Source organism: Piliocolobus tephrosceles, chromosome 6, assembly GCF_002776525.5.
Source record: "Piliocolobus tephrosceles isolate RC106 chromosome 6, ASM277652v3, whole genome shotgun sequence".
NCBI classification, from domain to species: domain Eukaryota; kingdom Metazoa; phylum Chordata; class Mammalia; order Primates; family Cercopithecidae; genus Piliocolobus; species Piliocolobus tephrosceles.
In genome coordinates, this window is record NC_045439.1 from 38700958 (window position 1) to 38713359 (window position 12402).

Below are 12402 nucleotides of genomic sequence, written 5' to 3' on the forward strand. Positions count from 1 at the left end.
ATGTTCATTTTCTAATGTTCCTTTTATTCTTTTAAAGGCTTTTGACAACCTCCGTTTGTTAATCGTTTGCTTTACATTTCAGTTTAGCTTTGCCTGTTCCAGGGCACTGTCTAGTCGCTATGCCAGGATATGGAGCAAATAACATCAGCTCCTCTTAGATACTGCTGTGATTCAGGAAGCATGAACAGTAAGGAAAAGGCAAGGATAGGCAGGTAAAGGGCATTTGTTGCACATCTACTATGTGCTGTATTAAGTACTTTACGTACATTATTTCATTTACACACAGGTATAATTATCTCCATTTCACAAAGGGTAAAAAAACTGAGACTAAGAGATTTGCCAGATATTACCACAAGGTGACAAACAAGAACCATTGCTGCTTTTTTCCTAATTAAAGAACATAACTTACCTAAAGCAAATTTGGAAAGAAGAAAAAAGTTAAAGAAAACAGAAGTCAGTAAAAAATTCCACAATCCTAAGATAACCATTATTAACAATATATGCCAAATACCTTTATAACGTTCATTTTTATAAAATTTGCATGTATACTATATACAATTTCGTAGCCTGCTTTTTTCACTAAGCATTATATCCTGGGCATTTCTCCTGTTATTACAAATTCTTGGCTGGTCATGGTCGCTCATGCCTGTAATCCCAGCACTTTGGGAGGCTAAGGCAGGAGGATCACTTGAAGCCAGGATTTCAAGATCAGCCTGGGCATCATAGCAAGACCCCATCTCTATAAAAATAAATAAATAAATAAAAATATTTCAAAGATTTTAGTGCCTACATAATATTCCCTAACATAAATGTAATATAATTTATCTCCTTCCTATTATTATTGTTTCTAATGTTTTGACATAAAAAATATTTCAGTAGGCATCCTTACATACACATTTTTGTCTATAATCTATCATCAGGCAACGTGGATGCATGCGAGGATACTTTCTCAAACACGCAAAGGCAGCCCAATCTGTCCAAATTAAAGCACTTCATTTGCAATTTAAAGTGTAATTTCTAGAATAATAGATTTGGTAAGTCAAAAAAATAACAATCGGCTGGGTGCGGTGGCTCACACCTGTAATCCCAGCACTTTGGGAGGCCGAAGTGGGTGGATCGCCCGAGGTCCGGAGTTTAGACCAGCCTGACCAACATGGAGAAACCCCATCTCTACTAAAAATACAAAAGAAAAAATTAGCCAGGCGTGGTAGCACATGCATGTAATTCCAGCTACTCAGGAGGCTGAGGCAGCAGAATCGCTTGAACCCAGGAGGCGGAGGTTGCAGTGAGCCAAGATTGTGCCATTGCACTCCAGCCTGGGCAACAAGAGCAAAACTTCGTCTCAAAAAAAAAGAATAAAATGAACTAACAGAACAAAACTTCAGAGAAGTAGTACGTATATAAATGAGACAAAGACGAGTTTTGTGATATGACACTACCAGTTTTTCTTCTACTTTGGTGGCTGCTCCTTCTCAGACTCATTATCGTCTAATCTGACCTGTAACTGTTGGCATCACTCAGGTTTCAGGCTTAAGTACACTTATCGTCTTACTGTATGCACTTTATAGGCAATCACTCATCCATTCCGATAGCTTCAACTATCATATTTACACCAATGACTCCCACGTGCATGCCTCACCTCCAAGGTCCAGGTCCATATATTTAACTGCCTACTTCCCATCTTCACGAAATGTTTTATAAGCATCTTAAATCAGACAAGTACCGGCCGGTGCGGTGGTTCACGCCTGTAATCGCGGCATTTTGGGAGGCTGAGGCAGGTGGATCACCTGAGGTCACGAGTTCAAGACCAGCCTGGCCACCATGCTGAAACCTTGTCTCTACTAAAAATATAAAAAATTAACCGGGCATGGTGTTGGGTGCCTGTAATCCCAGCTACTGAGGAGGCTAAGGCAGGAGAATCGCTTGAACCCGGGAGCCTGAGCCGAGATCTTGCCATTGCACTCCAGCCTGGGCGACAAGAGCAAAACTCCATCTCAAAAAATAAAAAAAAAAGTTACACAAGTACTAAATTGAATGTATGATCTGCCTCCCTCAAACCTGCTCCTCTTCCAGTACTCCTGATCTCAGGAAATGGTACCACTCAATTTCTCAAAGCAAAAGTCAGGGAATCATCTCTGACACTTTTCTGTACGTCACTGCCACCACAGCCAAACAATTACCAAATCCCATGAATATTCTCTCCTAGGCTGAGCACAGTGGCTCACGTCTGTAATCCCAGCACATTGGGAGGCTGAGGCAGGTAGATTGCTTGAGGCCAGCAGTTCGAGACCCGCCTGGCCAACAGCAAAACCCCATCTCTACTAAAAATACAAAAATTAGCCATGTGTGATGGTGCATGTCTATAGTCCCAGCTACCGACGAGGCTTAGGCACAAGAATTGCCAGAACCAGAAGGTAGAGGTTGGAGTGAGCCGAGATTGCACCACTGCACTCCAGCCTGGACAACAGAGTGAGACTCTGTCTCAAAAAAAAAAAAAAAAATTATTCCTCCTAAATATCTCTCATATTAATCAACACTATAACCTCTGCATTAATAATACAAGTCACCATCACTTTGGTCTGGAATACAGTAATAGGTACCTAACTAATCTTCATGAATATTTTCTTCCTCCTTTTCAATCACTTGTCCACATCCAAGACTGATCTTTTTAAAACACATATTATAGTATACCCTTCTTACGAGTTTCCATTGCTCTCAGAATAAAGTCCAAAATCCTTAACTTGGAGTGCAAAGCCCTAATAATCTGACTCCTGCTTACTTCTCTGACTTCATCTCCTGCCACTCTCCTCTTTGCTGTTATGTCCCACTCGTGCAAACCCCATTCTCCTTCTCTTCCCAGGGCCTTTGCATCTGTTATACCCAGTGTCCAATAACTCTTCCCTGCCCATCTCCCTTCCCAACTCCTTTGCCTATCTCTCACCTATTCATCTTCCATGTTTTAGCTAAAGTATTGCTTCCTTGGAAGGGCCTTCCTGACCCCCAAACTAAGTAGCGTCCCTTATTATAAAGTTTCAAAGCTCCTTATGCCTTTCCTTCATAGGATTTAGCACTATTATAATTAACTAATTATTTCTGAATTAATATTTTAATGTCTGGCTTCCCCACTAGACTGTAAACTACAAGAGGGCTGGAACTGTATAAACTTGTTCACCATGACATCCCCAGTGCCTGACAAAGTACCTAATACATACTTGACATTCAGTAAATACAGGTCAAAAGAATAAATGATTAAATAAATGAGCAAAAAAATTTCCTGAAGAAATGAACTAAAACTAAGCCAATGGACGAACAATAGGAAAGCAGATAGCCAAATTATGAATGAACTCCCATTCACAATTGCTACAAAGAAAATAAAATACCTAGCAATACAGCTAACAAGGGACATGAAGGACCTCTTCAAGGAGAACTACAAACCACTGCTCCAAGAAATCAGAGAGGACACAAACTAACAGAAAAACACTCCATGCTCATGGATCTCATGGATAGGAAGAATCAATATCATGAAAATGGCCATGTTGCCCAAAGTAATTTATAGATTCAATGCTATTCCCATTAAACTACCACTGACATTCTTTGCAGAATTTTTAAAAACTATTTTAAAATTCACAGGAAACCAAAAAGAAGCCTGTATAGCTAAGACAATCTGAAGCAAAAAGAATGAAGCTGCAGGCATCATGCTACCCAACTTCAAACTATACTACAAGGCTCTAGTAATCAAAACAGCTTGGTACTGATACAAAAACAGACACATAGACCAATGCAACAGAATAAAGAACTCAGAAATAAGACCACACACCTACAACCATCTGATCTTCAACAAACCTGACAAAAACAAGCAATGGGGAAAGGATTCCCTATTTAACAAATGATGCTGGGAGAACCGGTTAGCCATATGCAGGAAACTGAAACTGGACCCCTTCCTTACACTTTACACAAAAATTGACTCAAGATGGATTAAAGACTTAAATGTAAAACCCAAAACTACAGAAAAAACCCAAAACCTAGAAGAAAATCTAGGCAATGCCATTCAGAATATAGACACAAGCAAAGATTTCATGACGAAAATGCGAAAAGCAATTGGAACAAAAGCAAAATTGACAAATGGGATCTAATTAAACTAAAGAACTTCTGCATCGCAAAAGAAACTACCATGGTAGAAAATGGGAGAAAACGTTTTTCAATCTATCCATCCTACAAAGATCTAATATTCGGACTCTACAAGGAACTTAAACAAATTTACAAGAAAAAACAAAAAACCCATTAAAAAGTGCACTAAGGACATGAACAGATACTTCTCAAAAGAAGACATTCATGTGGCCAACAGACATATAAAAAAAAACTCAACATTAGAGAAATGATCATTATATCATTAGATCATTAGATCTTCAGAGAAATGCACAACAAAACTGTTCATTAGAGAAATGATCATTAGAGAAATGCACAACAAAACCACAATGAGATACCATCTCATACCAATCAGAATGGCAATTACTAAAAAGTTGAGAAACAACAAATGCTGGTGAGCTTGCAGAGAAATAGGAATGCTTTTACACTGTTGGTGGGAGTGTAAACTAATTCAACCATCGTGGAAGACAGTGTGGCAATTCCTCAAAGACCTAGAGGCAGAAATACCATTTGACCCAGCAATGCCATTACTGGGTATATACCCAAAGGAATATAAATCATTCTATTATAAATATACATGCACACATATGTTCATTGCAGCACTATTCACAATAGCAAAGACATGAAATCAACCCAAATGCCCATCAATGATAGACTGAATAAAGAAAATGTGATACACATACACAAAGGAATACTATGCAGCCATAAAAAGGAATGAGATTATGTCCTTTGCAGGGACATGGATGGAGCTGGAAGTCATCATCCTCAGCAAACTAATGCAGGAAAAGAAAACCAAACACTGTGTGTTCTCACCTATAAGCAGGAGTTGAACAATGAGAACACATGGACACATGGAAGGGAACAACACACACTGGGGCCTATTGGAGGTTGTCGGGGAGAGGAAGAGCTTCAGGAAGAATAGCTAATGGATACTGAACTTAATACCTAAGTGATAGGATGATTTGTACAGCAAACCACCATGGCACACGTTTACCTATGTAACAAACCTGCACATCCTGCACATGTACCCCGGAACTTACAATAAAAGTTGGAAAAAAAAACTAAGCCAATGTTTAAGGCAGTGCTCAAATATAAGGAATGCTACAAGAATGAATGTAAACCATAGGAGAAAGATGGCTTCTTGATTAAGATGGCAGCTGAACGTAGTGATGTAAGTAGAAATTAAAGTTGAATTTTGGGACCACACTCTCTTATTTAATTATTAACTGGAAATATGCCACAGATATTGACCAATTAGAATGACAGATGACAAATTAAAGGTTTTCTGGTGCTTTACAACCTTCAAAATAGTAACAAGTTAATTTGAATCTAGTCACAGAATCATTGCACAGTATTTTAACTTCTGTTTTCTCCCATAAAACAAAGAAAGCTGTTCAAAGCAATGAAATCAATGATAAAGCTAAGACTAATGCCAATTTCTAACTCCAGTTCTGATTCTCCTTCTGACTACCCTGCCTTTAAAATATTTTCCTCAGATCACAAGCTAAATCTGAACAAAAGAAAATATTTGTTGTTCAGCCGGGCACGGTGGCTGATGCCTGTAATCCCAGCACTTGGGGAGGCTAAGGCGGGAGGATCACTTGAGCTCATAAGTTCAAGAACAGTCTAGGCTATGTGGCAAAACCACATCTCTACAAAAAACACAAAACTTAGTCGGGCATGATGGTGTGCACCTGTAGTCCCAGCCACTCAGGAGGCTGAGGTGGGAGGATGGCTTGAGCCCAGGAGGTGGAGGTTGCAGTGAGCCAAGATCACACCACTAGACTCCAGCCAGAGCAATAGAGACAGACCTCATCTCAAAAAAAAAAAAAAAAGAAAAAAGAAAAAACAAAAGAAAGAAAGAAAAAAAGAAAGAAAGAAAGAAAGAAAAAAAGAAAATATCTGTTGTTCAAATATCTGTTCATTGCTTTTAGAAGTTTCAAATGACACTAACATTCCTTCCTTCTCCCCTTCTTCAGAGAATTGTACTTCATTGTTCAGTGTTCAGTAAATTTCAATATAAGGTAGTGAGGTAAGTAACTTACAGTCCACATAAATAAATACATTTGCAAAACACTGAACAGAATTTTAGGAAACTCTTACTGTGGGAAAACAAGATATTTCTATCATGTTTCAAATCTACAATTTGAAAAGCTAAGCTACAGTCATGACACAAAAAGTCTGAAAAAAATGTACAATTTGATGAGGGCTTTTGTAAAAGACTTCAAATTTTCTTAAGAGTAAAGGATAAATTTTTAATTACCTCTTATTCAATCAATAAGCAAGTATAAGTACAATTATGTGTACTTTATGATCTAGAGCAAGTGATGATGGTAAAGGTCAGTATATCAAAGAAAGGGGCATTCTAAAATTAAGATCATAATTTAACTACGAGGCCCTCAAATACTACCTAATCAATCAGAGAAAGATGACCTTTGGAACTACCGCTATTGGCTACAGAAAAAAAGCAAAAACTTTCTGTTGCTCCCTAATTCCCTTATTTGGAAATTATCTCCCATGAGTTTATAAAATACATAAATTTTTCACATACAGGCCAGGCACAGTGGCTCACGCCTGTAATCCCAGCACTTTGGGAGGCCAAAGTGAGCAGATACTTGAGGTCAGAAGTTTGAGACCAGCCTGGCCAACAAGGTGAAAACCCATCTCTACTAAAAATACAAAAATTAGCTGGCATGATAGTACTGTGCCTGTAATCCCAGCTACTCAGAAGGCTGAGGCAGGAGAATCACTTGAACCCAGAAAACAGAGGCTGGAGAGAGCCAAGATTGTGCAACTGCACTCCAGCCTGGGCAACAGAGTGTCTCAAAAAAGAAAAAAATATTTGCTTCACATGTGTTTTCCTTAGAGAACTAACTTCTATGGTAGAAAACTCAATATTTTTGAGGTACTCATCTCTATTTCTGCATGTGCCTCATCCCTAAAAAAGCATGTTTAATGAAATGAGGAATCATTCATAATCAAATCATAATAAAATATAAATATACCGTTTGCATCTTTGGGGCACAGGCCCTGCTGACCATACACAGAAGTTCATGGACACCTCGATAACTCAGACCAGTCATCTTCATAAGCTCCAGTGGGGAAAGACATAAAAAGTCCTAAAGAAACACAGAATATTTTAAACATATATATGTAACAACGATATTAGAGTTAAAAGGAAATCTTCAATTGATACTGCTTATGTAGACAAAAGTATAATTTATTGCAGATCAAAGATTTATACATTCATTATAGTAATATAAAACCTTAAATCTAGCCAGGCATAGTGGTGTGTGCCTGTAATCCCAGCTACCTGGGAGTTGAGGCTGGAGGATTGCTTAAGTCCAGGAGTTCAAGACCAGCTGGGGCAACATGAGAACCTAGTCTCAAAAACAACAAAGAACAAAAACAACCAACCAAAACCTTTAAATCTTATTTACCCTGCTAAGGAGGATTTGCTTCACTACCTTGCTTAAAAATGCAAGATCTGCTCTATATATTTCACATGCTCCGTCAATAAGAAAAAGGTCTATTAATTTCTTTTGCTTTTAAGAGAAATTATACATTTTGAATAGTATCTCCTCATTTGAGTCCTATTTCTCATGCAACTACAAATAAATAGCAAAGCTGTTACTTCACCTTATGCCATGACCACTCTCCCCTCAAAATGCAAAAATATTAAATTTGGGTAAATGAAATCGCAATTGGAAATGCACCCAAGGAAGCTTGATATTTACAATTAGCCTACGGAAAAGCACCATCATTTATCTTTTTTTATTTTGTAAGCCTACATTTTCATATTTCAAGTTTAAGAAGTATTAAGGTATAAAGTTAACTTGTGCATAAAACTTCTCAATAAAAATTTTAAATAAAATTTACCTGACAGGTAAGGATCTGATGTCTACTCAGACGGTCACACAGCTCTTGTGATAAACCCACTCGTTTTAGTTTCTTGCTACCCATGCCTCCAGATCCAGCAAAGAAAAGAAGAACCATGAAAAAAAAATAGAATATAACATAAGTGATAGTGAATAGGCTATCCAAAACAAAATTAAAAATTCCTCAAGTTTCTCCATATGCAAAATGAAACATACTGTGTTAAAAATATTACTGATAAAGGAATGCTATAGAATCTTTTTAAATGTTTTAAATATGAGAGACAATTGTTCATCAAAGAGGCACACAGAAAAACAAGACAACCTCAAATATAATTTCACACAATTATTTGATATTTACTACATGAATACAGTACCACTTCACATTTGTAGAGCATCTTAAAATGTTCAATGCATGTATAAATTTTATTTGGATATGGCTAATTTTTGTATTTCTTGTAGAGACAAAGTCGCCACCATGCCCGCCCAATTTTTGTATTTTTTGTAGAGACAGGGTTTTGCTATGTTGTCCAAGCTGGTCTTGAACTCCTGGGCTCAAGTGATTCTCCCATGCTGCCCTCCTAAAGTGCTGAGATTACAGACATAAGCAAACGGGCCTGGCCCAAAATGTTCTTTATTAACACTAGCTGCTTATATTCTCACATGCAGTTAAATTTCACTATTGTACCTTGCTAGGGGTAAATGAGGCTCATGAAAGATTTATCTTCAGAGAATTAAAAAAGAATTACTGTGAGTCTCTTAATGCATACGAAGGAGAGGCTGTATATCTCATTGAGATGGTAGATATACATTTTTCAGTTCTTTCCAGAGGAAAGGAATAAATCCAAGGAATAAAGCAATATAGTTATCAGAAAAGAAGTAACATTTTGGAATGAATATATGTATACTGAGAATGTACATGTACTGAGAATGTACATGTTTGTTTATTTCCAATACCATGGCCCAAATTTCTATTTAACACCTAAATTATCTAAATCAGATTGAATCAATCTCTCTCTCTCACACACACACACACACACACACAAAATACATACATACACACTTCTCACAAACACAAAATACATCCTCCTCATTTCTCTCTATGGGAATTTGTTAGCATTGACTTGTTTCCCCCAGTAGAAAACCAAGTGATACCTGCTATAACATTGCCTAATGTCTTTTCAGATCAGGTAGTTTCAGGTAATCACACCATTTAAACTGATCAATTCAATTTTAAAAAAAGGAAAGAAAGAAAAGAACTATGGGCCACGCAAGGCAGCTCACGCCTATAATCCCAGCACTTTGGGAGGACAAGACAGGCAAACTGATTGAGCCCAGGAATTTGAGACCAGCCTGGGCAACATAGAGAGAACCTGTCTCTACAAAAAATACAAAAATTAGCTGGGCATTGTGCCGCACACCTGTAGTAGTCCTAGCTACTCAGGAGGCTGAGATGAGAGGACTATCTGAGCCCAGGAGGTCGAGGCTGCTTTGATCACATCACTGCACTCTAGCCTGGGGAACAGACTGAGACCCTATCAAATACAAAAAACAAACAAACAAACAAACAATAAACTATAAATTCTAAACTACAGGGACTTTAACAACAACCAATTCTGCTATCTCTGCCTTAATAGGGCCACTCCCATCACTTGCCTGGACTATTGCATATTGTTTCTGGCCACTCCATTCATTTGTTCCTTAATTGGCTCCTTCCACAGGCATTTAAATACACATCCTGCTGAGCTCTGGGGTACAAGAATCATTTAAGCATATCACCTCCCCTTTGAATACTCATAGTTAAGAGATGAAAACAGAGGTACAAACAAATAACTACAGTCATGCAGTATCGCAATTGCTATTTAAAAGTGCTATGGGAGCAGACAGGAAGAAGCCCGAAATTCGCCTGCAAAAGTCCTATCAGTGTCACAATCCTGCCCTGAGTAGCTTCCTAAAAAGTCACACTAGCCTTTAACACTTCCCATGGGATTGGTAGACCACCGGATATATTCCTAACTTCTTAGGATCGCATAGAAAAACATCAAAAATTGGTCCCTTCAAAAACATCAAAAATTGGTCCCTCACTTCCTTCTCACTCATACATCACATTGCAAGGTTCAGTTCCTGTCCTTCCCAGCAGTTACTTCACCTCTCAGTGTCTTAATTTCCTTAAAACGGTTGTTTTACAGTCATATGAATTTACCACTGCATATGACTGTAGTGGAGGTTAAAGCACTCCTGGCACACAGTACTTAAGGTCAGCAATCATCATGACTCTCACATGATCTGCCCTCCAGTCATATGGTATGTGTATTGGTAGGTCACGCAATTGTCATCCTGTCTCCCTGACTTCCCTCCACAAAACCTTCCCCAGGGTCAAGTCTTTTCCTCTCCAATGTTCTCATCAACTTCGTACACATCTATTCGATAATCTTATCAAAGTATTATTATGGCTTGCAAGTTTGTTTCCTCCTCCGGAGCACGTAAATTCCTGCGGTGTATGTGTGCGCGAACGCACGTACGTGTATTGCACTTGAGGGGAGATGGTCAACCCTGGAGAATGAACCCTGTCCTCCTCATCACCAAGAAAAGAAAATTCTTCATGTTAGATGTTCAACGACAACTGTTGAGGAACAATATTAGCTAATATTTATTGAGCCCTTATTATGTGCCACACTGTTCCAAAGGCTTCGGATATTTTACCTTACTTTACAGATAAGGATACTGAGGCACCGAGTTGTGAAACTTGGGCAAAGTTAAACAGCTGACAATTGGTGTGAAGCTCGCACTCGAATCCAGGGACCGGACTCCAGATTCCACGGTCTCCAACACCACCTGAAGTGGGACAGTCCCTCAACTTCCCCTAATGACAGGCTACCTGAAGCGGGAAGGGGCTGGGGAGGAAGACGGGCATCAACAGGCGGAAATATCACCCGGAATCCCCTAAAAAGAGCTTTTTCCAACAATGAGCAGCTTCCAAGCATTCCCCACCAAAAGAAGGCCCGAAGCCGTCCCCACCCCCGGAATTCACGGCGGGGTTCTTAGTGAAGATCCCGACAGTCTTAAGGGGGCGTGACCAGCACCCAAGAGAAAAATCTCCGCTCCCCCAATATCGACACCCACGGGCCTAGGGAAGGAGCAGGAAATAATGAGCGAACCCCACTTCCCCACAACGGCACCCCACATGAAACTTTCCAGTACCGGGTCTGCAGCATCCAACTTTCAAGTTTCCCCACCCTTCACAGTTTCCCCGCGGAAAGCGCCGCAAAGCAACAACCGAAGTACTGATTGGGTCGTCATCCTGGCTATTGTATCCAATCAGAGGCCGGCAGAGGCCCAGGTTGGGTCCGCGGCTTGCTGGGAATTGTAGTTAATACTGTGATCAGCTTAACAGATCGAATCTGAAGCAGTTCCTCAAAACAGTGATTATCAAAATCTGTTGGCGGACCATCACCAAAGAGAATGTAAGGCAAGGGAACATCCTGTTTCGAAATTTTTCTTTTTTTGTTTCTTTTCCAGACGGGGTCTCGCTCTGTCTCCCAGGCTGTAGTGCAGTGGCGTGATCTCCGCTCACTGCAAGCTCCGCCTCCTGGGTTCGCGCCATTCTCCTGCCTTAACCTCCCGAGTAGCTGGGCCTACAGGCGCCCGCCACCACGCCCGGCTAATAATTTGTATTTTTACAAAATACAAAATACACACGGGGTTTCACCGTGTTAGGCAGGATGATCTAGATTTTCTGACCTCGTGATCCGCCCTTTGGAAGGCCGAGGCGGGAGGGTCACTTGAGCCCAGAAGTTCGAGACCAGCCTGGGCAACATAGTGAGACACCCTCTCCCACCCCTCCACCTCTACAAAAAATACAAAAAACAGGCCGGGCGCGGTGGCTCATGCCTGTAATCCCAGCACTTTTGAAACCGCCAATGGATTCACCTTGCCGGCTGCCTAGACAGAGCCGATTTATCAGGACGGGGGAATTGCGATGGAGAAAGAGTAATTCACGCAGAGCCAGCTGTGCGGAAGACTGGAGTTTTATTATTGCTCAAATCAGTTGTCCGGAGCATTTGGGGATCGGAGTTTTTACCAATAATTTGGCTGGTGGGGGCTTAGGAAGTGGGGAGTGCTGATTGGTCAGGTTGGAGATGGACTCACAAGGGGTCGGAAGTGAGGTTTTCTTAATGTCTTCTGTTCCTGGGTGAGATGGCAAAACTGGTTGGGCCAGATTACTGGTCTGAGTGGTGTCAGTTGATCCATCGAGTGCAGAGTCTGCAGAATATCTCAAGCACCGACCTCAGGGCTTAACAATAGTGACTTCACCCCCAGGAGCAATTTGGGGAGGTTCAGACTCTTGGAGCCAGAGGCTGCATGACCCCTAAACTGTAAT

General features: G+C 40.1%; 1 protein-coding gene across 9 annotated transcripts in view; it reads right to left on the reverse strand.

Annotated features, from left to right (window-relative positions):
* Positions 1–11303, reverse strand: part of RAD51B (RAD51 paralog B) — a 776005-nt gene extending 764702 nt beyond the window's left edge. For 6 of the 9 annotated variants that reach the window (XM_023182488.1, XM_023182498.1, XM_023182515.1 and 3 more), the window contains exons 1-3: positions 11223–11289; positions 8026–8111; positions 7152–7265 (exon numbers count right to left, since the gene is read on the reverse strand). In XM_023182488.1, coding sequence (XP_023038256.1) covers positions 7152–7265; positions 8026–8109 — 198 coding nt within the window. In that variant the 5' untranslated portion in view covers positions 8110–8111; positions 11223–11289. Of the gene's footprint in view, positions 1–7151; positions 7266–8025; positions 8112–9677; positions 9815–10746; positions 10916–11222 lie in introns of all 9 variants that reach the window. The other 3 variants (XM_023182506.1, XM_023182549.1, XM_023182558.2) reach the window with 2 other exon arrangements.
* Positions 11304–12402: the final 1099 nt, after the last annotated feature.